Source organism: Lissotriton vulgaris, chromosome 5 (assembly GCF_964263255.1).
Source record: "Lissotriton vulgaris chromosome 5, aLisVul1.2, whole genome shotgun sequence".
NCBI lineage: Eukaryota > Metazoa > Chordata > Amphibia > Caudata > Salamandridae > Lissotriton > Lissotriton vulgaris.
In genome coordinates this window covers 739,054,943-739,081,605 of record NC_141693.1, presented here as the reverse complement: position 1 = coordinate 739,081,605, position 26,663 = coordinate 739,054,943, and the positions used below count along the sequence as shown (strand labels likewise).

General features: G+C 43.6%; 1 protein-coding gene across 1 annotated transcript; it reads left to right on the top strand.

Annotated features, from left to right (window-relative positions):
• The first annotated feature begins 2,929 nt into the window (after nucleotides 1-2,929).
• On the top strand, nucleotides 2,930-4,233 carry LOC147711469 (transcription factor HES-5-like). The gene is made up of 3 exons (XM_086920181.1): nucleotides 2,930-2,992; nucleotides 3,452-3,632; nucleotides 4,013-4,233. The coding sequence occupies exons 1-3, from the start codon at nucleotides 2,930-2,932 to the stop codon at nucleotides 4,231-4,233; spliced, it is 465 nt and encodes a 154-aa protein (XP_086776307.1).
• The last annotated feature ends 22,430 nt before the right edge of the window (nucleotides 4,234-26,663 follow it).

Genomic DNA, 26,663 nt, shown 5'->3' with positions numbered 1-26,663 from the left:
CCATGTCTTCCCTGGACCGGAAACAGCATCCTGGGACCGGTTTCGGATTTATAATCCTCATCAGTTGTAATCAATCAGAACAGCATCGAAACCAAGAAAACCACCATTGGTAAGAACTATTATTTAATACACCGTAACTGCACAAGTCCAAACACATAGCTAGACATCCATCTTCTCCTATAAGTTGGATACCTTCAAAGTGTTAAGATACCTTTTTAATGGGTCATCTCAATTTGGATATATATATTTTTTTAAAAGTGGTAACAACTGATATTGATTTTCTTCTGTTCTGCATGACTGTGTTTAGGCATGTTGATATTAAGGTTTAATACAAGGGTTAATAGTAGTGGCAAAGGAGCTGCACTGATATACCACTCAGTGATGACTATAGTTCACTTCACTTATGGCCTTGGCTGGAGCTGAGGTAAATTTCAGGTAATAGGAGTAAACTATTAGAGAATGGTAGCATGACTGCTGCACAGCGCTCTTATTTAGGGACGTGGTCACCATATCCGCTGTAGGCATTTGGAGGAAGCATAATGAATTAGTGGTGATACACAAGTTAACCAGTTGGTTGTGTATCCAGTCTGTGTTGGCAAGGTGGAGCCGACTGACCCCTTTGTACTGTGTTTAGTTCTAAGGGCACACAGTGAGTCAGTCCCTGTGATAATAATTAATGTGCTGTTTTTGAAAGGTAAAGAAACACGGGCTTCGACACTGTTAAGTTAGTTTTGGGTCCCCAGAGCACATCACGTGTGTGCAGGTCCCCACTGCTTTAATGGGGGGACTATGATGTATTGTCATGTAATGTCAGCTGTAGATTATGGATCCCTTAACAGTGTCATGTATATGCATGTTTGCTTTGTGCTGAGGGGTAATTGTTCACACAGCTTTCTGATGGATGTCAGATGTGTGTTTTCTGAGTCCCCAGATAGATCATGCAGTCTGTGTGTTCTCTTTTGTACTGCCAGTCACCGTTGTATTCAACTGTCTAGCCTTTGACCATTTCATGTATGTGCATGTAACTTGCATGATCGAGGAAACCGTTAGAAGCAATACTACGTGTCTCTCCTCGGAGACTCGGACATCTTTCAAGTGCTCACCGACCTTTTTCACCAGCACCACCCCCCCACCCCACCCCACAGGGGGCGGCAATCTGAGGGGTAGCCCCGGGCGCCACAAGCTCTAGCTACACCCCTGACTCACAATTACAGAATTACAGCCAGGCAGGCGTGGACTGCAGGGGTGATCATCCCCCCCCCCCCCCTCCCCTCCACACACACCCTGCCGCCTGGTCTGACTCAGGGGCCGTGATTCTGACGCAGGCCTGGGGCTGCGGTCTCTCAGCGGTTCCCACACGTCGGCCTATTCATCCCATTCAGAGGGCTAGAATAGAAGCGTGTCGCGTCACAGCCCCCACGCCCTCCCCTTAATCACCACGGCCCTCGGACACCATCTGGGCTCCGGCCTGTGGCAGCAGTAAGGCCTCAATGGGCAGAAGCTGACAAGATAAGAGAAATGGGCCGTACTATTTTTACAGAAGGGGTTGGCACTTGTATATGAGTTATGGGTGTGTAATTAATTTGAAGAAAAAAACGGCTACGAATTGTTATAAAATAACCTCATAATTAAAAAATGTAGAAACCTCCTGTAAACCAGAGACGGGCCTCTGTTCTCTCTCCTCAGGGAACACAGCAACAGGTTTACATTATCTAATCTCTCCACCCAGCGGATCTCGGGTGGTTCTCCCTCTGGACTCATTTTACGACAGTGTGTAGCCATGAAAGAAGAGCGACGCAATGCTGCTAACAGACAATAGATCTTCTTTTGTTAAGAAAAAAAAGAATGTTTCCATTGTTGTCATTAAGAATCCGTAGCGTCATGGGCAGGCATCCAGTATTACTAAACTGAAGCTTCCCTTCTCTGACGTCACACACTGGCTTAGAAACCTAAATGGACCACGGGAATGGTCTCTTTGGAAACAAAAGACAACTTGAGAGCCATGGCTGGCATTGCTCAGCACATAATGTGGGAAAAGTGAACACCAGTGCAGGGAAATCCACCTTTACGCGTTTTTCAACTAAATGCCAGAATCCATTAAGCAGACCATGCGTGACGTTCAGCACTGGACAGTTCCACACAGTACGGTTACACTGAGGGCTGCATACACGTTCTTTACTGGCTAGTTGTTTATTTACCTTATGCTCAATAGCAGTGAACATTAACCCTCTACCATTTTTTAAAATATGTTTCCGAAAGAAATGCTATAGTGACAGAGGAAGACATCTAAACTGGCATAAAATCTGTCCACCCTGATGAGCCAAGTTGCTGGTCAGAAATAATGTGCAGAACAGAAATATACCTGTGTGTACATCACAAAAGAAATTACACCTGTGAGAGCGTGCTGTGGGGAGGGGGGGGAGTGCATTTTGCGTGAATGTAAGTGTGCTTGGCTGTATTGCACTACCACAGTAAGACGACTCCTACAGAAATATGCGTTGGAGGATGAAAACCCGCATTAACGAGATGCCAGATGCGTACCCCCAATTCTTGCCTTTCGGCACCGCTAGGAAGGTCCCACCACCTTTGCCGTTTAATGCTCATGACATCTGGTTGGTACCAGATGCCAGGGGCACTGGCGTAAGACAGATTCATATCACATTAGTGGGCAGCTCTTTCCCACACTCTGATCTTTTGTATCCGGTCCCAGATGTCCCCCTCCCCTCCCTCCCTGTAATGTGCCACACTTCTATTGTCCCTGCTGCTCTCTGATTGGCTGCTGAGTGTGGGAACCTCTCTCCAGCCCCAGACCCACACACTACCCTGCAGGCGGAGGGGGATAAATAGGGCAGGAGGGAGCGAGGCCTTCAGATACCGATCACTGTGGGTTCACTGCAGAGACCCCGCTCTTCTCCCCACACCGGGCAAGATGGCGCCTTTCAGGACCGAGAGGAAATATGAAGAGGAGCGCGAGGAGAGAGACATAAGAAAGGTAAGAGTCTGGATATTAGTATTTAAAATGCATATGTATGTTTTTCGTATATAGAAATGCAGCGAATTGTAAATGAGCGTCCTATATTCAATCAGCAGTGGCTGTTTATTCACCTATACCATTACTCTGGCTTCTAAGTTAGTGTTACATTACACCGTTAGAACTATGGACTCGGCTGCAGGCTTTTAAGGAAGTCGGAGAAAATCAAATCGACGTTTTGTCTCTGCAGCTAAGGGAGCCAGTGACTTTATCCTATATCCATCATATCGAAATAAAGCCTAATTGACTGACTGACTATTACACTATTAGATCTCAAGTAATACTAATAAACTAAACTATTAAACGTAAGTGCTATATCACACATTTACAAATGCAGGCTCTAAAATGGCATTTTAACGATGCTAGACAACTTTCTATCCTTGTTTCAATAAAATAATAAGTCTACATTTATTTCTGCAGCTGAGGAAGCCAGTGGTGGAGAAGCTGAGGAGAGATCGCATCAACAGCAGCATTGAGCAGCTGAGGATGTTACTGCAGAGAGAGTTTGAGGGACATGAACTTCCGCCCAAAGCAGAGAAAGCGGATATCCTGGAAATGGCCGTGACGTACCTGGCCCAGCGCGTGCAGACACCGGCACCAGGTGAGAGCTCGTGACATCAGTTTGGCTTTTTATGTGGTGAAGAGTGAAGTTTGGGTACAGACAGCTGCATGTGGTGAAAGCGGAGCGGGGCAAGAGTGAGTGATGTATTGTCCATAAAATAAAGGGTTAAAACAGCAAGCTGCATTATTTGTGTGTGTGTTGGGGGGGGGGGGGGTGAAGGGTGGTTGAGGTTCGATCATGAAGGTTCAGAGACTTAACTGGAGATAGTCGCTCACTGCTTTGAATACAAGTGCCTCATTGAGGACACACACAGCAGCACTTCAGTCAACCGATCATGTCGCGCGCTGCTAAGATTGTTATGTGTTGTTACTTCCTGGTGTGAGACTGTACAAACATTAACCCCTCGTCTCTCCCTGCAGCCGCGGCCTCCGGTGAAGGTTACTCCCGGTGCCTCCAGGACTCTCTGCACTTCCTCTCCCTCCACGGAGCCCCCGCAGAGACCCGGATGAAGCTGCTGCGGGCCCTCCATAGACCTGCGGCTGCAACAGAAGCGGTGTGTCCTTCTCGGCCTCCGTCCTGTCCCAGCAGCACCAAAGAGCCCGCCCAGGACAGCTGCAGAGCCCCGTGGAGACCCTGGTAATGCGGGGGCCGCGGCCTGGACTTTTCTTCGGACTTCTTTAGAGGCCTCGGTCCTCTCGGAGGGGGGATATTCATTCTAGTGTCTGGAGCGCGCCCTGCTGTGCAGGGGAGTTTACTGCACTTTAAGGAGCGGAGTGAAGAGTGACTGTATATTCTCACAGGATGGACAGTGTGCATATTAAATGCTCGCAGGAGGGAGAGCATTTGTTATATCCTCATAGGATGGACAGTGAGCGAATACTACACCCATAAAGGTTGGACAATGTCGCATATTGCATCCTCGCAGACTGGGCAGTATTTGTATATCATATCCTTTTAGGGAGAAAAATGTGTGAATATCCTGATAGGATGAAATGATTGCATTTTATGTAATTAGTCATAGGATGGCCAACGAGTGAATTTTCTATCCCCAGAGGATGGGCAGTGTCTGACTATTATATAACTCGAATGGTGAGTACCATATCCACAGATGATGGGTAATGTGTGCATATTACATCCACATTGGGTGGACAGTGTGAATATTACATCCATTTTGGGTGGACAGTGGGACAATTATATCCATGTTGTGTGGACAGTGTGAATATGACATCCATATTGGGTGGACTGTGTGAATATTACATCCATGTTGGGTAGACAGAGTGAATATTATATCCATGTTGGGTGGACAGTGTGATTATGACATCCATATTGGGTGGACAGGTGAATATTACATCCATGTTGGATGGACAGTGTGAATATGACATCCATATTGGGTGGACAGTGTGAATATTACATCCATGTTGGGTAGACAGAGTGAATATTATATCCAAGTTGGGTGGACAGTGTGAATATGACATCCATATTGGGTGGACAGTGTGAATATTACATCCATTTTGGGTGGATAGTGTGAATATTATATCCATGTTGTGTGGACAGTGTGAATATGACATCCATATTGGGTGGACAGTGTGAATATTACATCCATGTTGGGTGGACAGAGTGAATATTATATCCATGTTGGGTGGACAGTGTGAATATGACATCCATATTGGGTGGGCAGTGTGAATATTACATCCATGTTGTGTGGACAGTGTGAATATTATATCCATGTTGTGTTTACAGTGTGAATATGACATCCATCTTGGGTGGACAGTGTGAATATTACATCCATGTTGGGTGGACAGAGTGAATATGATATCCATGTTGGTTGGACAGTGTGAATATGAGATCCATATTGGGTAGGCAGTGTGAATATTACATCCATGTTGGGCGGACAGTGTGAAAATGACATCCATATTGGGTGGGCAGTGTGAATATTACATCCATGTTGGGTGGACAGTGTGAAAATGACATCCATATTGGGTCAACAGTGTGAATATTACATCCATTTTGGGCGGACAGTGTGAATATTATATCCATGTTGTGTGGACAGTGTGAATATGACATCCATATTGGGTGGACAGTTTGAATATTTCATCCATGTTGGGTGGACAAAGTGAATATTATAACCATGTTGGGTTGACAGTGTGAATATGACAATCATATTGGGTGGGCAGTGTGAATATTACATCCATGTTGGGTGGACAGTGTGAAAATGACATCCATATTGAGTGGACAGTGTGAATATTACATCCATTTTGGGTGGACAGTGTGAATATTACATCCATGTTGGGTGGACAGAGTGAATATTACATCCATATTGGGTGGACAGTGTGAATATTACATCCATGTTGGGTGGACAGAGTGAATATTATAGCATCCTAGGATGGACCATGAGTGAATGTTATATCTCTCAGGATTAACAGTGTATGAATATTATATCCTTGTAGGACTGACAGTGAGTGAATATCATACCCTCCTTTGATTGACAGTGTATCGCCTTCTGTGAAGGGAAAGTGTGTTTCTTTATTTGTTGAAGATATGTGAATATTCTGTGAACAATGTATGTGGCAATGTACACATGCATTCTGCATTCTACAAAATGGGACATTCATTGTATTTTAAAAATCACTGCTGATATGTAGTGGTTGTACAAATCTAAATGTATCATGCAAATTCTACTCCTTCTGTGAAGGTAAGGGGTGTATCTGTACTTTTGGAGATATGTGAATTATCTCTGGAAATGTATGTGACAATGTGCACATTTATTCTGTCTTCTCCGAAGTGTAACATTCATTGTTGGTGAATGAAAAGGAGTAACAGTTATCACTAGTGCTGAGGCTTCATTTTAGAAGCCATCTTTGCTCTATATGTGTAAGTTACACAATGTTGTGTTCTCTTTTATAAAGAGTTTCAATGTAGTGAGCTCCCTGCCGTGGATTTGTAACTCAGTGACTGAGTATGTACTACTTCCGAGTGTTCTACAATATTTGCAGGGCTGCGATTATCAGCAGAAACTCATTCAGTTACAGAATTAAACCCAAGATTTTGCTCCTGTGATGAGCACATTCACTGTATCAGACGTAAGAATGTCCGGTGTTTATCCTCTTGCCTCAGCTGTGACTTTTCTGTACATTGTGTATCTGTCACATGATTCTTCATTGTGTCCTTATGGAGGACATTGTTGCGATGTGACCCTGTTCAAAGACAGAGCTCAATAAAGAGACTTTCAAAATGAACTGCTTTTCTTGATATTTCCATTTCCATGAATAGATGTTCTACAAAATGAAAGTCCTCAGGTTGTGGTGTTAATTCACCATCAATAGTAACAATTAGGCGCTTCTGTTTTGCAGACCCACACCTCTAAAACTGCTCATTATGGGCTTGAACACAGTACACTGCTGTGACTAATCACAATCTGCACAATGTAAAGGAAACTAAACCCAGGTCAGGATTCAAATCCAATCAGAGATAACGAGGCTCAAAATGGGAAATGATGCGGGAAAGAGTGGAATGGAGTTTGCAGGCAGCGTTCAAAGTTGCACCAGGTGCAATGCAATCGAGGCCAAGAGGCTTACCGGGCCCACTGAACACGGATTTTTGCTGTATTTTAACAATTAAATGCCAGCTAGGGGTGCATTTTTTTTCCTTCAGTAAGGCCCACAGTACACTGGCTTTGCTATTCAGACTGTGAGAGAGATGGAAGGACGAGTGAAATGAATGGTATATGAAAAGTGGAAAGAAACTGACAAGAAGGAAGGCCAATACCCATGAAAAGATGCATGCAAAGATGAAAGGACTAATGGTAGTTGAAAAAAATATTTGCATGGGTGGGGGAAAGAATGGTTGAAATTATGAAAGGCTGGATCAATGAGGCGATGGACAAATGGAAGTCTGGATGGATGGGTGAATTGGTAAAAGGAGGGTGACATGATGGATGGGCGGATGAATGAATGGAAGTGGGAGTGCAAGGAAAAAACGAGTGATGGAAGAATGTAATGATGAAAGAATGGATAAACCAAAGGGTAAATGAAGGCTCAAATGGTGAAAGGATGGTTGGATGGAAACATGAATAGATGAATGGATGGATGGATGAAAGTCTTAAAGGATGGAGAGATAGATGGATGGATAGACGGTGGGATGAAGGGAGCTCATCTGAGCTGCGCACAGCTGATTTGCTTCACTCATGTGACGGCATTCCAGGTAAGGGTCAAAGTGGGGGGTATTTTAATTTTGTGGCTTCTCCCTTTGTTTGAGAGGGGTGGTGTAGTGCTGTGGTGATTCATTGCCAGTGACAACATGTGATGGCACACTACAAGGCTCTAGGGGAAGAGCTATGCCACAAAAACAGATCCCTACACGAAGTCCGGACCGCTCTTCACACCAGTATCACAACACTTGAGAAATATGGAGAGAGATAGTGACCTACTGTGACATTGTGTTTCACAAACAGATGATGATATCAAATGCTTCTGCATCTCTCCAGGGTCAAGGCAGCTTTCAAACCCCACTCAGGTCTGTAATCACTGAGAGGAAGGAGGTGTTGTGAAGGTGCTCAGGGTTGTTATTTGTGTCCCAGCTGTAGTATGTATTGGACATGCTTAGCTTTCTATTTCTACATGCTGAGGTCTATTCACAAAGGTACATTTTTACAAGTAGATGTATTCATGTGTAAATCTACTACCGCACACAGGTGTACATCTAAACTTTTTGCTATTCACTATTTCTAAACATAGATTAATACTTAAGTGTCGACTTACATGTATCCATCACCTGTTAAAACTTCCTACAACATGATTTAGTTATGTAAAGTTTCTATTAGTAACTTTTTACACATAGGTGGAGAACTCCTCTGCCGTGGCAGAGATCTCCCTATGGTGAAGTATAAGTAAAATTATTAATGTTTAATATTATGTGAAAATATTACAAATCTTTCAATATATATTATAAATACAAAGTACATTAAATATGTATTGTAAACCAAGCACTAATAGTATAAAAAGTTACAGCACATAACTCATTACATTAAATGTGTAATACAGAAATAAAAACATTATTTTGGAATTGCATTTTTTAAAATGTTATGTAGAATTAATGTAACATATTTTGTTTGCTATTAAAAGTTTAGAATGCTAATTACAGTTTATATTTTACTTAATTTTATTGTTAATGTTTGAAACAATACAAGAATTATTTAGTAATCATATATGATTTTTAGCATTGAACAAAATATAGAAAAATATTTTAAAAGTTGAAATATTTATATATATTTACCATTAGCTCCAATGAGGTATTATGTTTTTTCTCAGCGCCATCACTTACTAGAGGAGTGTTTAGCAGTACATTAGTAGTGTTTGACATACTCCAAGGCTGAGCTGGAGTACATTTACTACCGTCTTGTCACCTTTAGGGCTGTAATAACTTCAGAAGTATAGTTTGTGAATAATAATAGGCTTACTTTTTTAGTGGGTGTTTGTAGTAGCCTGCCCCTCCATAACCCTTGCCTTACATTTCCATAAACCTCTTCTATTTTGCAGTAGATTTTATTCATTTGCCCACTACATCCCTTTCCCTTCCACATTTTCTACTTTCCCGTAGAAAAGATAGTAAAGGTGAAGATCTCCACCCATAGGTTTGGCAATTGCATTTTATAGGAAGGTATTAGTACTACTTTAGTGCTATTTTACATACTGCAAAATGCAGTTTTTAAATCAGACATGAAGGGGAAGATGTATCATCTGTTTGTTTTAAGGCATGTATGTGCGCCATATGCGCACACATGTACATTTCAGGGGTGCAGCAAGGTGTCCTTAAGACACCCTTGCACCCTTGAAATTATTCTCAATTTGCAATTAGCAAATTGTGAATCGCAAATTGATAATAACTTCCCATTCCTTCCTATGGGCCTCCTGGCCCATAGAAATGAATGGGAAATTATTCCTTAATTGCGATTAGCAATTTGCTAATCGCAATTAAGGAATTTTAACAAATGATGGTGATGATACATCTGCCCCTTTGTGTTTTATGACTTGCCAACACTGCTTATTGCAGAAGGCGAAGACCATGGCCCGACCATCTAAATGCACAGCGGCCTTGAAGAGAAAGGTTGTTGGTGTCCCATTAAAAGACCCATAGAGAAACACAAGCACTTCCAGTTCAAAATGAAGCCGGACAACTGGGGAGGGCAGATAGCGACCAGTTATGTCTGGTACTGAGTAGCGACCTATTGAGCGAGATCACGCATCTTTCAAAATTATTCACAGAAGCGCAATCTAAATATGTTCAAGGCCAGAGCTGGGGCCTTGGGGTATTCCAGTAGTTCAGTCTCTCACATTCAGATACACAATCTATCCATAACAGTGTATTCCATGTGTGCCACTGAGCAGTTGGATACCCGAATACTAGGTGCACAGTAAGCTCTTTATGTGATCCACAGGACAATCAATTTCAGGAAAAATAATACCAGGTTAAATATTGTGCCAGGAAATTATAGTGGCCAATAATGTTCATGTGCCAGTTAACCAACAATTACACGTTTTATGGTAGGAAATAAAAAAATGCCTTTAGAATTCTTCCCTTTATATTACACTTTTTTAGACTGTTTAGAGTGGTTTGTATATTGACACATTACAGTGATAGTATATATGGTATAAGAGCCTTCATGACTCATCCTCATCTGTAAGAATGCAGGGAATGCATGCTTTGATGCCCAGATTATGGACCTTTGCATCACTTTTATTGAAGCACTGGCAGTGCAATGGGAGTCCCCATATTTACAAGGTCATAACTTGTCATGGCCTTGTAAATATGTTTCCCTTTCATGCATAACTTTACATGAAAGGGGCGTTCCATGGGTGTTGCTTCTGGTGTTACTAAGCAACATCCATGGAACTAGACGCATTTCCATTTTGTAAACCTGGGAATGCATCAGAATCCTATGCCTCCCCATGGAAGGCGTAAGGAGTCGCAACGAGGATAAATTGTTTTATTTCTCCTTGCTTTTCCTCTTTCCATGCATGCTGCATTCTGCAGCACTAATAGAAGGAGTCAAATTCCTTTAGTGATTGTTTTTGTGCAGGAAGGTGTCTCTTCCTACACAAAAAAACGATCATCCCCTCAGTGCAGGCACCCTTGTAAAATGATGCAAGGGTGTCTGCGCTGGCGCTGCTGTTCATCAAAATATTGTAAATGAGGCACCCAGTGTTTGGAAAATGCCACTATAGTCCAGTCACCTTTGTATTTCAATGTACAGTCTCACCTTCATTGGCAGTCATTTGTTTTACTAGCATTGTTGGATGGTTCTTGCAAATTCTTGTCAATAGAGAGCCCTGTAGCAAAAAGGCACATATCTGTAACTAAAGGTGGAGAGGAGGCTTGGGCAAAAAAAACTGCTAAAGCCACCACAAGCCCCTGTAACCATTGGTGTCAAACGGGAGAGGCGGTAAGAGAAGGGAGATCTCTGCAGAGCACGTCTGTCTGTTCTTCGCACAAGGAGGGTACCCCTGGAAATCATATCTGTCTGTACCTGTAAATGCCACCCTGTGAAAATGCCCCGCTTAGACCAAACCAACAGAAGACAGTGCTTTAAGTGGGCTAGGTTCTACTTAGCAGCAGCTTAGGAGACAACCGTTAGCAAACCAAACATCTCTTGCATTTCTGTTTCCTTTCTTTAGATGATCTTTTGGCTTTGTCAATGCTGTTTCTCATCAGCAAAAAAGGCTGATGTGGAACAGAATGGACAAAAACAAAAATAAGCATTGGCAAAACAGGCATATTTGGACTTGGGTCTTTCCCACTTTTTTTGCTGATGCTGATCAGCATCAGTAAAAAGAAAAAAATGGCTATTGCTAATGATGAAAAGCATCTGCTAAAAACGTCAAACAGAATGATGTACATGTTCACGTGTCATCAATTACGTGCATATATGTACAATGATGCTACAGTGACCCCATTGTGATGATGTATGCCCACACACCAAAACACAGAACACATTTTTCTTTTTAATTTACAATTTCAAGATAGCTTGTGTCCCTCTTGGAGCAATAAAACAAAAAAATATAAAAAGAGCGCAAAAATATTTCACTGAGAATGGAGTAGTTTCCAGCGTTGGGCCCAGTGGCCCACCAAAAACAATTACAATAAAAAGAAAGAGAAAATGAAGGGTAAAGGCAAGGAAGCAATAGTTGAGTCAGAGGAGGTGCGTGGGGAAACAAGTAAATGCCTCAGAGACGCTGGAGCAATTGAGAACAGAAAGGGACAGCAGCTGTGAGAAGTTGGCCTGATATATGATGTTTCCAATTCTGGAACCACCTTGTATCAGTCCAAACAATCCCTTATGGTGTCTGGTTGTAAGTCATCCTTATAGACAAGCTATCCTAGGGGTAGCATGGACTAAGCAGCCTGAAAGGCTAAACTCAAGAGGTCGTGTTAAGCGAGCTGTTTTACCAATCACAATCCTGTAATATCAAATGAAAGGACACCACACAAGTATATATTATAAAAATATATTTGTTTATTTCTAAAATAATCCCCAGTACTCTTCATGAGCAAAGGGGCACAAGCGTTAAATCAAAAGCCCAGTATAACATATGAAAGTTGCACAATTATGGATGAGGGCGGGTGGCCACTCAAACCATATATTAAGAAAGTGGTATAAGAGATACCAATCGAACAGTGGTTAGGCCTAGGAAATCACTGGGAGCAGTTGGGACAAGCAATGCTAAAGTCGGGAAAAGCCCGCGGGATTCTGGTGCAGCGCTTAAAGCACACGCATGCACCAATGCAAAGTCAATGGTGTGTAAAAGTTACACAAATAGAGTTTAAGGATACTTACGCTGAACCTAGAAGGACAAAACTTTAGTCACAGACCCTAGAGGTGTGTACCAGTGTGGGAACACCAGCGTTGCTGAGTTACCTCACCCACAGGAAGCGGGTGCATAGGGTCGAAGTGGCGTCGGGTTTCGTCATGCAGGTTGTTGGTGCTTGAAGCTGAAGATGCTGCAGGCGATGTGAAGGAGAAGTGTCTGGTGTGATCCAAGGGTGGATCAGAGTAGAAAAGTACCTGAAAGCAGAGGGGACAGAGTCTGGGTCACTCAGCAATGACCAGGGTCGAACCAGGACGGAACCAGGCAATGTCGGGCGCAATCAGGTGGTTGTCGAGCAGCTTCTCTCCGCTGCCACGTGGGCTCTGGGGCATCTGCGATGTCCAGGAGCAGGTCACGTGCTGCCCACGCAGGCTCTCACCGTCGGCGCTGTCAGCTTCAAGATCAGAGCAAACAACACTTGGCAAGAGCAATCCACGCAAAATTGGGAGATTGCTTCTCACTCGGACCAGGAGGGTCAGAGCGGGTGCTCCTTTTCAGAAGAGCGGGTGCAAGTCTGGAGCAACAAGAATCACAAGTCATATTTAGGTTTTCGCCGGCACAGGGGCCACAAGCCCGCTGGCAAGTGACCAGGCCAACGCGTTGAGCCAAAGAAAGCAGAAGGGCCCCACGCAGCACTCGTCAAGTGTAGAGGGGTGAGCTTCAGTGCAAAAGTGGCTCAGGATTGGGACTTCTCAAACCCCGGTGTACAGCTTCGAGGGTCACTCGTGAACTGCACAGTCAGCGTCTCGTGGTCTTTTCAAGATGGCGTGCCCCACGCTTCCGGTCGCATCCACGGGTCTCAGCTCTGCAGGGACTGTGGATGGGGCTGTAAGAAGGCAGGCAAGCTTGATCTTGTTGATCTCTGTCGCTCGAGTTCCGGCGGGAACTGCAACAAAGCAGACGTTGAGGTGCTGGATGGTGCCTGTTTGCACAGGGTGGTCACTCCTTGAGAACAAGGGAGATTCTTCAGTCTTCTACGTCGAGTAGGATGTCGAAGGGTCCAGAGTTTTGTTTCAAATGTTTCATCAGGATAATCTGAGTGCGTTGGCACTGCTCCCATTCTTATACCAATCTAGGGGGCTGGATTACCTGCTAGGTCCCCTCCTATGGGTGTGACCCAGGAAGGGGGTGGATACACACCCTTTCCCTTTGATCCAGGCCGCGCTGGGACAGGGGCTGGTGTGCCCCAGAACCGGTTTGGCTAGATTATGCAAGGGGCAGCCCTGTGCTCCCCAGGCAGTGTCTGGTTTCTTTCAAACCTCCCTGCTACAATCCACTATCTCCTGTCTGGGGTGTTGTAACACCTCCCTGCGACAGGAAAGCCTTTGTCCAGGCCTCCTCTGCTGAGTTTCGGTCAGCAGCAGGAGGTCAGACTTGTGTCTGTGGCAGAAGCATCCATTTTGTGGATCTGATGCTCTTTTTAAAAATCAACTGCGTTTTAGTAAAGTAACATGTCTTCTCCCTCTAGAGGGGTGGAATGCTATACCTGTCGACAGGACTGTCGAGGGGATAGTATTCCAAATAGTATGACACCTTACACGACATGTTTTGATAAAGCCAAACCAAAGTTGCTATATAACCGCGAGGATTATAATGCACTTAATAGTATATGGTATGGCATTATCCCGGAACAGCTTAGGGAGTTGTTCCCGACAGCTGCAGACAGGCTCAGCTCATGCTAGAGCTCCATCTCACATTAAACCACGCACTCTGCCTCCAGGATTGATAAGGCCTTCCATAGGAGTGGCTCACAGGTTTATATGTGTCCAGATATAGGTTTTAGATATAGGTATACTGTATCTAAGCAAGGGGTGATTATACCCACTTGCCCCAGCTGAGTGATCAGCCAGTTGTGTCAATTTAAGAACCCGCCAGGGGTAGCAAAAGCTATGCTTCAGCCCCTGGTAGGCCTTGGTGGCACCTATGCCCTGAGCACCTATAGTGCATGGTACAGGGGCTGACAAGGAGTCCATTTTCCAATTGGGTTATGTATCTATAGTACATGTATGCGAATTTAGAGAGAGAACAGCAGGCTGGGGGTCTGATTAGCAGGCCCACAGCCTCAGTAAGTCGAAAACCAGTGAATCAAAAAGCAAAAATTGGGGTGACCATAGGATAGCAGACCCTACTCTCCTACAGGAGCCATAGAGGATTAATAAAAAAAACTAAAGCCCAGCATGAGGGAAGAGCAAGGAAAGCAATGGACGAGCATGAGGGGAAGCAAACGAAGAGCAAAATGGTTGGTGATTTAAGGAGGGAGACAGGCACATTGGAGAGTACATGAAAAAAATACTCTGCCAGGAGAGCTGAAAGAAAATAGTTCCATGATGTGGATCCATGAAAGAACAGAAATCCTCCATTCAAAAAAATGGTAAAGAATCTATGCTTCAGGGGAGGTGCAAACAAAAGAAAAGGAAAGAAAGTCGCCAAATAAAGAACAAGCAATTGGCATTGAGAAGAAGGCCAGACAGTACTAAACAATTGGCTAACCCAAAGCCCACTCTAGTTTCTGTGTAGTACACAACAGGTCTTCAACAAAAACAAAGAGCTAAGAGCTGTGTGCAGGTGAGACCTAAACCAATATGTCCCTCTATTTCTTCCCAGAAGCATGGCCAGAAAAGGAAAGGCGCAGGAGAATGAAAGTAAGATATTTATCTTAATGTGTGTGGGTAAGGAAAGATGGCATGGTAATAAGATCAATGCTTGTAGGTACATTTTCAGGATTCTCCCCACAGCAGTCAAGGGTGACTGGGCTTGGACAGTGTCAACACAAGCTGTCCACCACTGCAGTCTTGTGGCTTTACTCCACTATTGGACCCAAAACTGATCACCAAGTGCACCGCTTTATCATTTGATACTCACAGTATCCTGACCATATCTGAAATGCAGACATTTGGATCTGCCATAAGAGTAGAAGTAGGACTATAATTTTGCCTTGACTAAGGGACACTTAATGACTTAAATGACAATACTCACTAACACATAAAATAAACACTAAGATGATTTAACTGTTACACAACCATGTGTGTCAAATAAATTACGCTCTTTTAGAGTATACTAATTAATTCTGCACTTTATGAAAACATGAAAACTGGCCTTCCTATGTGATCAGCCGACTCTCTTTTAAAACCAAGGCATGTGCTAAACTTACTGAAATATGACTGTGCAGATGTTGACAAACTAGGAATGTCCTGGCAACTCTGGGATACATTTTTTATTGTAACCCAGGGTAGCAAATGTAATTAGTCAAAGGAGTGCTCAGGGAGGTGACTTAGAAACTCTTTAGGATCACAATAGCATAGCACCTTTGGTCCTTTGGAGTTGGGGCTTGGAGGTTGTCTTCTGATTGCTCGTTGGCTTTTCCTTGTGGTGTGTGCTGTGCATGGCCCACAGAGTAGGACTTGCGAGTCTTCCTCCTCTGCCTAGCTGATGTTGGTTGTGGTCAGTCATGGACCTGGCTGCCTCTGTTCAATTAACGGAGTGTAGAAAGCACCGAATACTGGTGACAACGTTGATGCGCGGTGGTCGTGTTGCCTGCGGATGGATGACTTTGGCCTGTTGAGGTCTCCACCTAAATAAGCCCTGGATTCAAAAGTGTACCAGTGTCATCAGTCCCGAACAGCCGCTAGCCTTACTTCCAGGTTCATATCAGTTGGTGTAACCATCAACTGCAGTCCAAGGTTTATGAGCACCTTCTGTCTCCTAGGCACTGATGTCCACCAGGGGGGCTGCACACTAAGCACTTTTCGTGAGGAAGGACGTTCAGTCTAATCCACTTCTTTGTCTTTCTTCAAGGGCACCTCCAGAAACCCTCCCTAACAGTTGGATGGCTTAGCAGCAGCTTCTTCTGGCATGAAATCAAGCTTTCCTAGGTTCTGGTTCCCAGTCTGGCAAGGGCATTTAGTGGCGGACACCCCCACCTTAGAGCATAGAAGAATCCCTCGATGATCACTGGTGTCAGATGTGAAGTTACTGTAGAGAAACCATGGCACACTGATTGGAAGTTTCTGATTCATCTTTATGATAAAGTTACATATAGTAGTTGTGTATTTCATCAGTCAGCGTTCAGACTGATTCTAGGCAGTTCTGCCCTTTTGCTTATTCTACTCAGACTCGCCCAGCCATAGGCTTTGTCCTGAGGTGTTAGCAGGATGGTGGTGTGGAGATGCTAGTCTCCTTTCAAGAGAAACTCAAAACAAGTGCACAAAGGGTTGCCAGCTTAACTACCGGTTCCCTGTAGATGTAGCCTTCCCAGTGGGCAGTGGGTAGGGTGACCAGGCATTCTGGATTTGCCAGGACAGTCCCAGTCTTTGATCATCTATCCAACAGATTTCACTAAATTCACCGCTTGTCCAGGTTTTTAGAGAGGGTCGACAAATCAAGCTTTCATGTGTTCAATTGAAGGATTAGGTACCACCCTTTTCAGAAATCAATTTAATTAGCAGTTATGACAGTGTGTGTAAAATTTGTCTTTGATTTATTAACCTTAGTGCCTCAGTATCTGTGTATTCTAGATTTCTGTGCGCAGTTTTTTAAAGTCATTCTGCACCCCCTGGGGGATGTGAAAGTATAGTCCTACTTCTATTGATAGTTTTAAAAGTCTGGCCACTTTAGCAGTGGGAAACTCTGTAGCTCCAAATGGATCCTTTGTTTGCTTGTGTTAATAGTCCCCAGTCTTCGCAACATAGGATCCAAAGAATGTCCATGAGTGAGGCCTGCAGGTCACATCTGCTGTCCTGGCTGGCTCACCAGACCTCCATTCTAGCTACCATTGGAACAGTTCAAATGCAAAACGTATCCCAGTGTCTGTAGCCACCTGTGTCATACACACTCCATACACTCATCTACACACATTACACATTATACTACACACACATGCGACATCCATGCCCAAATTGATGGGACAAAGACATCGTTGCAGGAGACAGGTAGACCAAATAAAAACCACAGGAGAGGCCAATATGACTTTCTATCTATCAGGCAAGAGTAAAAAGGCCTGTCCTGCTACTAAAACCATATGGATGCTTCTACTCTCAGCCCTCTGTAGCCGGGTGAGATGACAGTAGTCACAGGCACTAAAAGGAGGTTGAACATGGTGTGCACCTCTCATCACTGTGCTCCGGGTTTCAATCTGTGTCATAAAAATACTTCGAAAATACATGCCATTGTATGCGCTGAGGAAGAGGTCAGCAAGATACAGTTCCAGCGGTGAATTCAAGGCCTGGGTTCACGCTCTCCAGAGCCATGCAGGGGACTTTCAGCATTTCAGCATAGCCATTTGTCAGCTTTTTCTGGCTGGTTAATTGTCCTGTCTGGAAGGAAGAGTGAAAGGTCAGAGGGGCTAAAAACCCTCCAATGCGGAAAAGCGGAACTTTCTCACAGCAATGTACCCCTCAATCTTTTCTTTATGAAAGACAAAAATTATAGGCCTTGGGTAATTATGCTACCAATAGTGATTATGCACATACACATCACACAGGCTTAACTGTACTTAATGCTTAACAATAGGTGGTTATGATGCGTCTTAGAAGGGCCCATTGAGGAGATCTCGGAAACATGAAACATTAATAAATGGCCTGATTGTTGCTGTAGCAACTATACAAATTGCGGACAAACTTATTATTATGTGAGCATGTCTGGTATATGTATAATGCAGATGCAAATTAATTAATAGATTCATGAAATATAAAAATATAAAAATACAAGCAATAGATATTTAGTCAAACCCATCTCAATGGTACTCATTGTATTACTGCAGAAGAATGCGAGGTTGACTAAGCCCTGTGGGGATCATACCCCATTCCATTCCATGCACATTACAAACAGGGCTTTCCAACCCTTTCACTGAGCTGTCTAAGCCGGACTGGAACAAAAGAACAATGGTTAAAGTGATGTTATAGTTGGGATTGGTAATAAGAACTTAATAAAAACTCATACAAAACACAGTTAAAATGCAATTATTGTCATGAAACAATACCTCGAAAACCACTGATATTCACCAGTTATAGTTAAGTACACACTCATCCATACAGCCACTCTCGTAATCACTCACTGTCACATATAGTTATTTATATACACCATCACTCACATAAACTGCCTTTTTACATGATACTTACATGTACCACTGAGACCTCCATTCACTCACAAACACACCCATACACACACTCACCCCGTCATAGAGCTGTTTCCACATGCACTCTTGAACCCATACACCCAGTGAATCAACTAGTCACACATCTATGCACAGAGTCACAAACCTCTAATCCACCCACACACAGGCACCGCTACAAACACTCAGGCAAACAATCAATCACCCACATAAACTGTCATGTAGCTACTGACCAACCCATATATCAGCTTACACAACAACAGACACACTGATACAGACATTCACAGAGTTTAGTCACTAACGCATGCATTCAGTAAGACATTCTTAATCAGTCACTTATGCAATCAGTCACACACCTCGTAAATCCTTCATCCAGACACTTACACACCCACTGATTCTTCAATACACCTTGGCATATATATAAAACATATTTAAACTTTATAGAAACACACAGGGCCCGATTCACAGAACTAACTTAAGACAAAATCTTAAACTTACTACCATTTTGGTATTCACAGAAGGCACTTACTCATTTTGGTATTCACAGAAGGCACTTACTCATTTCAGTATTCACAGAAGTTAGGAGTCTTAACTTTAGGACTCCTAAATGCCTTCTGTGAATAACGAAAGACTTAAAGTTAGGATTTTTCCCAATTTAGTAGTAGTAAAGTTAGGACTCCTATCTTTAGGACTCCTAAGTGCCTTCTGTGAATACCGAAAGTCTTAAAATTAGGATTTTTCTCAATTTAGTAGTAGTAAAGTTAGGACTCCTAACTTTAAGACTCCTAAATGCCTTCTGTGAATACCGAAAGTCTTAAAATTAAGATTTTTCTCAACTTTACTACTACTAAACTGAGAAAAATTCTAATTTTAAGACTTTCAGTATTCACAGAAGGCATTTAGGTGTCATAAAGTTAGGACTCCTGCACGGCTCCTTGTTGTTCCAGGCTGTGGATGTGGACGCTTTAGGTTTTCACGGTGGGCAGTCGCCCGGAAGCAAGTAAGTTGATTGGAGTGACAGACCGGTTTTTGGTTTTCGCCGATTACTTTTATTAGATTACCATGGCTTCTGAAAACCTTAAAATTGAGTTTCGAACTTAGAAGTTGACCTAGCCTCTATTATTCATTTATCTTCAGATACTCTGGGCGTGAAGAATTCCCCCTGCCACAAGCCTAAGGGGCGTCACCATGAATAACTAATTGTGAGTGCCTGATTCGGACATAATTCAATTTACTGATTCTTCCCGTTTGAAGGTGTTTTTATCATATTTATTTTAAACAAGCACTTTTTGTAATGTTGATCAAGTATATATGGCATGCCTCATGACACGTTTTTATAACGTAATTCGTGGCACGTTGAGGTATAGACCCTACTGGCTAAATATTACGCCTGAAACGCTGCTGAGTCTATAGCAGAGTTCTTTCCATAGGCAAAAGCTTTGCAATCACAATGGGTGAAATTGTCTGCCTAATGTGAACTGAGGGGACATTTGGAAAGTTTTTTCAAGTTTCCAAAAAAAACACCGATTGTTGGGTGAGGTTCTAAAGTGTGTATGTGTTTTTTCAAATGACAAAATGTATTGCGTTTGATCATTCTAATGGGGTATCGTTTATAAATCTGTTTTTTGTTTGTTGTTTTGTTTATATATTACAGATTCCCCGTCTCTCACATCTTGGAGAGGTCGCACGAGGCAGCAACTGTGCAACTTTTACACTTAAGGTTGTAAAGTTTCTTTGTCCCACACCATTTGGTTCAGGCGCCTTAGCGGGCGCCAACCACGGAGTGAGGACTTTTTTTGGTCCTGATGAATGCTGAGCTGACTATTGACTCATTAGCAGAAACATGTTGACCCTTTTTCTTTACTGATCTATAGGACTTTATGGTTCAAATTAACATAACCATTCATACGTCCGCTATTTCACTGGTGTTAATGGAGTTAGAACTACCCTCTTATTAAAAGAATGTTCTAGTTTGGGGAGTAGTCCACACTCCTTTTAATTCACCTTTTGCACCACACTTTTGATACTATTCTTTCTATAAGGACCCAATGAAGACAACTGGCTATCGACTTTCAGTTGGTGCCTGAGGGTTCTTTTTTCTCACAATGCATGCTAACTTTACCTCCCTACTGTCTTTGAACTTGTTTGGTGGTAGAAACTAAACTACTCCATAACCTTTTTCCTCTTTTAAAGTATTTTTGTCACTCTTTTGTTGATTTGAATCTATTACTGTCAAGGGGTACAAGAGTGGCCTTCTGACCCTTTCTCTCTTGTTGATTGCATTAATAATAATAATGAACAACCAGCAAATAATACTGGACATCCTGCAAGAAATCAGAAAGATATATACACTAAATACATCAGATGACTACCTTGAATTTGCACATACTCTCTCAAACATCACAAAGTCAATATGATTATAGCCACTGGAAACTGAAGGTGCGCACTGACAGTCACACGTCACATTGACTGATAAAGCCATTGGAAATTGAATACGCACACACAATCAGCTATGCATTACATTCTTGGCACTAATCAAATGCAAGATACCTCACTGGCTCCAAACTTAATCTTGTCCTACTCCATACTGGGGGATACACAGCCAGGGACAAAAGACTCAGCAAAACCGGGAACAGCTGCACTGAAGATATGTCCATCGTTCAGGCTCAAACAATCCTGTTCTCTAAATCAACAAGCTCCTGCTTTGTAATCTCAAAACACACTAGAAGGTTCAAGCGATCTTCCCTCTGTGCCAAGGAAACCTACTGGAATTGGCCATCTTCCATGCAAGCATTCCAAAGGCGAAAAGAGTTCCCACATTCCCTCTTCATTTTACCATGTTCCAGCCTTTATCTTAATGAAGCTTTGCCGACTTTACATTCAACAATCTCCTCTCCAAAAATAAAGCAACCTTGAATGGGAATAATCCAAATAACTTGAGCACTCTCGGGCCTGCTTGTACACGCAAACAGCTCAAGCAAGACAGAGTCAGAATTCAGGATGACATAAGGGCATATCTAAGCCAATAGTAAGAACTTCATACTACTTCCCAATGTACAACACAATGAACATTTGTGCATCACTGCCTATAGCATCACACATTTCCTCTCCCAATGTACAACATAATGCACATTTGACCAATATGGAAAAGCACCGCTCTACAAGTTGGTCTCCAAATTGCAAGAATTATAAATATCCCACTCTAGTATTCTTCCTTGTGTAAGTAATTGGGAAGACCGGAAATTCTTTTATTTCCAGAAGATTGTATGTATATTTGATGATACTTTATCTTATGAAGCAAAAATCCGTCTTTATGTCATAGGGAATATACGTCTTATTTAATCCAGAGATAAAAGTATCTTTGCCGTAGTCACCTCGTACAGTTCATCACGATGCATCAACAACTCGGTGTCCTGCCGTTTCAAAACTTGGCGGCGTTTTGGAGTTCGCTTTTGGGGAAGTTTCAATACAAAGAATAGAGAAGAAGCTTAAGGATAACAAGCCCTCTTTTCCCCATTCTGCTACTTCTCGAGATTGGAAGTTAACTTGCCTCGGAACAACTATTTCGCCCTGAAGAAGTTCTGGTTTCAGAACGAAACGCGTTGGCTGGTGTTTTCCTAAAATGGATCATTAAATGAGCATTACAAACTTACATCAAGACTCAGCGTTTGTATAAGAGGACACTAGGAAAATTGTCTAGTCTCTTAAAACTGGATGAGACCAACTTGTAGAGCGGTGCTTTTCCATATTGGACAAAAAATTGACTGCTTACCCCAGGTTTGGGTGATGCTCTTAGGACAGGGAGCATTTGGAAAGAGCACGCTGGAATTTGAAAACTAATTTATTTGGTGATCCCAGGATTAGTGCCTTGTCTTTTCTTTGAGTGGTCCACTGTCCGAAGTGTTGTTGCATAAATAATGCACATTTGAGCACCACTGCTCATAACACTGCACTTTGAGACCAAAAAGTACATTCCACAACTCTCTCTCTCTCATGCTTTCGAATGCACATCCCACACATTCTGTTCCTGGCAAGGCTGGTCTACTCTGTGAGTGCTCCCACATTGCTAAATCTATGAGATTACATGAGAAAAATCTTCCAGGGAAAGATCACATGCAGGGCATACATTCAGGCTAGGGTAAAGTGAAACATCAAAAGTAAATTAAAATCATGGTAGCAAGGTCATCACATGGTTTCAAACCATAAGAGTGCCCTAGCACTACACCCAGCCATAGTGAAATCAGTCTTGACTCTATTACAACTGCCTGGCCTGATCCTCCCTGAACCAAAACTCAAGCAACCCATGAATGATTTTGCCCTCTTTTTGATAATATTTTTTTCTGAAGTGTCTCCTTGGGTTTTGCTCTGTGTGGTCTTCCTCTGGTAGCGGTTGTGGAAGAGTCATTGCCACAGGGAGGGAAAACGGTCCCGACAGGCACTAGTAAAACTCAGAACAGAGGTTATAGGGGAGTAGACATCAAAGTTTAATTCAATTATTTTGTGCAGGAGCTTGTCATGAGGAAGAAAACAGGCAAGGAGACAGTGTGGGAGTTGATAGATATGGTGAAAAAAGGCAGCAGAAATTAAGAAAAACAAAAGAGGAAATTTAATAGAGGTGAATACAATGAAGCTGGGAGGATGAGGGTAGCTAATAAGGCTGTAGTTCCCTAGTTTGAGGGTCTGTGGTTCGGTGGTTCTGAACCTGTTCAATAAAGGTCGTCGGAAATAGACGATTTTGGTGTCAGCGGACCGCAAATCATGAGTGCGGTGTGTACGAGTGTTTTCGTCTTAATCAATCAATGAGAACACTACGTATTCAGGGATTTCGTTTGAACCCTCGGATTCCATTTTGTGGACAGCAGCCATTTTGTGTGGTTGCCCTCACATAGGCTGATGACTGCGGCCGAGCGAGTTCTTGGGACACGTACATCTTAGCTGACTCCTGAAGGACCTGGCCGAACTGACTCCCTTGCCCGAGGCTGACCTCGCTGAGCCAGTTCCTTGTTAAACAGCTGGTCAGATAAAGATCAAAGAGCAGGACATTGCTGAGTTTACAGTACACTGCACCCAACTTTCTATCTTGCTTCTCATCTGTTTCTGCTCCTTCCTTTACGACATAATCACTGATTTGGGTTGAGGTTTTATGATCGGTTTGTCCGGCCTGATCCAACAGGATATTGGAATGCGCTTGGTCATTTCTGGTGGGCTGGACAACGGAAAATGGGATTGTCGTCATGCGCTACTTTTGAAATGTCACACTGTCATTGGTTAGTTTGTATGTAATCGATGCTACTTTGGAATGTGATTTTTGGCATAAAAGACCATGCTCCGCTCATTGAAATTGTGCAGTCTCTAGCGAACCACCCGTGTTGTGCTTCGTAGATCTCTGTTCCTGGTTGCAGCCAATAAACTTTGGTCTTTGATGTCATCGAGAAGTGTCCCGTGTCTCTGTTTGCCGAGGCAGGGGAATCCAAAGACTTCGAGCGTTTTCCCTGGCGCTGCTGGGTTCTAAAACCCGGTTCTTCAAGGCTTGATATTAAAGAGGGAAAGAATGGAGTTCTGAGACTGGGATATGAAGTAGGGAGAATAAAAGAAGAGGAGAGACAAGGTAAGAAAATGAACAAGGAAATACTAAAGACAGACTGGAAAGAACTATTGGAGAGTAGAAAAAAAAGGAGAAAAGTTTAGAAAGGGGAATGAAAAGTAAAAAAAGGTACTGGATAGGAAAGGAGAAAAGTAGGAAGGACAGAAATAATAGAGAGATGGAGAGGACAGATGATTTAGGAGTGTCAAGGAGAGGGGAGATTTGAGTGTAGAGAGAAAAGAAAACATATGGAGAGAATAAGCTATATGTTTGAACCGGCCTTGTGGCGTGGTCCCACTCCTCCCGCATGGCAGGCCCTGGACGACATCGCCCCCTGTCCCTCGGGCTGAAGATACACCCTCCAACCTTCACGAGAGCCGCCACTCCTGGCGACCCCGGCTCTCCCCCCACCAGAACATGGTGACCCCTACTCACCCCACGCTGCTGGTCCGATCCCTATCCCGGGCCACCCTCTCAGGCCCCGACTCCATCTTGGGCCTTCCCCGTCCGGGCCCCGTGGCCTCGGCCCGACCTCGGCCTCGGCCCCAACAAAGCCCCGACATCAAGGCACCAAGATCTGACCAGGTGGTAAAACGGCCACTTGACGGATCAAAGAGGAGGGGAGTTTCGATGGCCCTCCAGCCATCCCCAGACACCTGGTTTCGATCGCCCTCCGGCCTCCCTGGGCGCTGGGTCCACCCTCCTGCTGGGTGTCTGGACACTCTCATCCCGGCCCCTCTGACCCCCAGGTGCGAGGGTCTGGACATCAAAGGACTCTAGACCTATATCTGGGGCAGCCCTGGAATGGGTCGGGAGTTGTATCCTAGAGTCGAGAGACCCGAGACAAACTCATCTACTTCGAACCCTGAAACCCTCTTGGAGCCCTGCTGGTGCTGCTGCGGCCCAACCCCGCTGAAAGCATCCTTGGAGCCCTGCTGGCGCTGCCGCGGACCAACCTCGCTGAAACCATCCTTCGAGCCCCGATGGCGCTGCCGCGGCCCAACCTCGCTGACACCATCCTTGGAGTCCTGCTGGCCCTGCCCCGGCCCAACCTCGCTGAAACCATCTTTGGAGCCCTGCTGGCGCTGCCGGGGCCCGACCTCGCTGAAACCACTTGGAAGAAGAATGTTTGGAACTTCAAGTCCCACCTCACAGTTCTGGGGTGCCGCCTTCAAATTCCAGAGAGGGCAGTCCTCTCTCACAGCAGCCAACAACACCATCAACCAGAACACCAGCAATAACAGCAAATGAAGGACCGGACCCAACATCTGCATTAGATTAGTTTCAATTGGCAGGGCTCAAGTCCATTGGAGAGGAAAAACAGGTAGAGCTAGCGGCATCACCAATGACCATCCATAGGATGTTCCAGGAGTATCTGTAAGATCAGAAGAGGTATATGTGGATCAAAATCCATTGATTTATGGGTATGGGAAGATGCGCCAATGGCCAGAGTTCAGCAGGCTGGTAATAAAGTATCTAGCTTTTCCTGTTGCAAGTGTGGCTGCTGAATGTGTGTTCAGTGCAGCTGGTGCGGTCGTTATAGTGAGAAGAACCAGTTTCTCACCACAAAATGTGCTTAGATTGACTATGATCAAAATATACCACACAACTACACCATTCCTGAAACAGCAGCACAGGAGAAGAAAGAGGGTGATTGGTCCGAATTGGAATCAAATGTGTTCTCTGACCAACTTCTGGATGAACCACCTGAGTTTTGAGCATAAACTCTACTTCTCGGACTAAGTATGCTAGTGCCCCATAGAACTTTTAAGATTTTCTTGTTGAAATTTGTTCTTTCTTTGCAAAAAAATATATTTTTTAAAATAACTAGAGGAACATCATAATTTTTGTGTAAGATTTATGCGGCCCTGCATTTTTCTTATAAGTCACATTTACATTGCTGGAATGCAGCTGGACCAGTGTGCATTGAAGAAGCATTCACAATTCCTTCATGATATTGGGGACAATGCTTGCCTCCCTCTCATGCCTATTACCGATCTGTTTTTGCATAGCTTAGTATTAGAACTGCTGCCCCATAAAATCATTTATTATGTACAGGACTGCCTGCCAATACCCAATTCCAATGTGTTGCCTGCATCAAAGACGATTGAATACCCAATACCTGAACTATCCATGCTTGCCTTGGATTTGATGAGGTAATTTCAACTATTGCAACAGTGAGTGACTGATTGCGTGAGTGATGATTTAAGTTGATTGATTATTTATGTGGTGGCAGACACTCAGGGAGGTTGGATGGTTGAACTGTAATATGGGACATTTCTTGAGATGATTATTGATTTCCATTGTTTGGGGCTTGAGTGTTGGGTGCCTATTTTTTCCCTGTATGTGATAATTAGCCCTTTCACGCTTAGGCAGATTTACTTAATTGCAGGAGTGTTCTCCTTTTTTCTGGTTCTTTTGACACCAGGACAATCACTTTAGTTATCAAACAAAAACCTATGCAAAATACTGCAATTCTGTTTCATTCTCTACTTGTTCTACAACAGCAGTGCACT

Coding starts and splice junctions, on each gene's coding strand:
- LOC147711469 (XM_086920181.1), top strand. CDS start 2,930: ATGGCGCCTTTCAGGACCGAGAGGAAATATGAAGAGGAGCGCGAGGAG. Junction 2,993..3,451: donor AGGAGAGAGACATAAGAAAG/GTAAGAGTCTGG, acceptor TTATTTCTGCAG/CTGAGGAAGCCAGTGGTGGA. Junction 3,633..4,012: donor CGTGCAGACACCGGCACCAG/GTGAGAGCTCGT, acceptor CTCTCCCTGCAG/CCGCGGCCTCCGGTGAAGGT.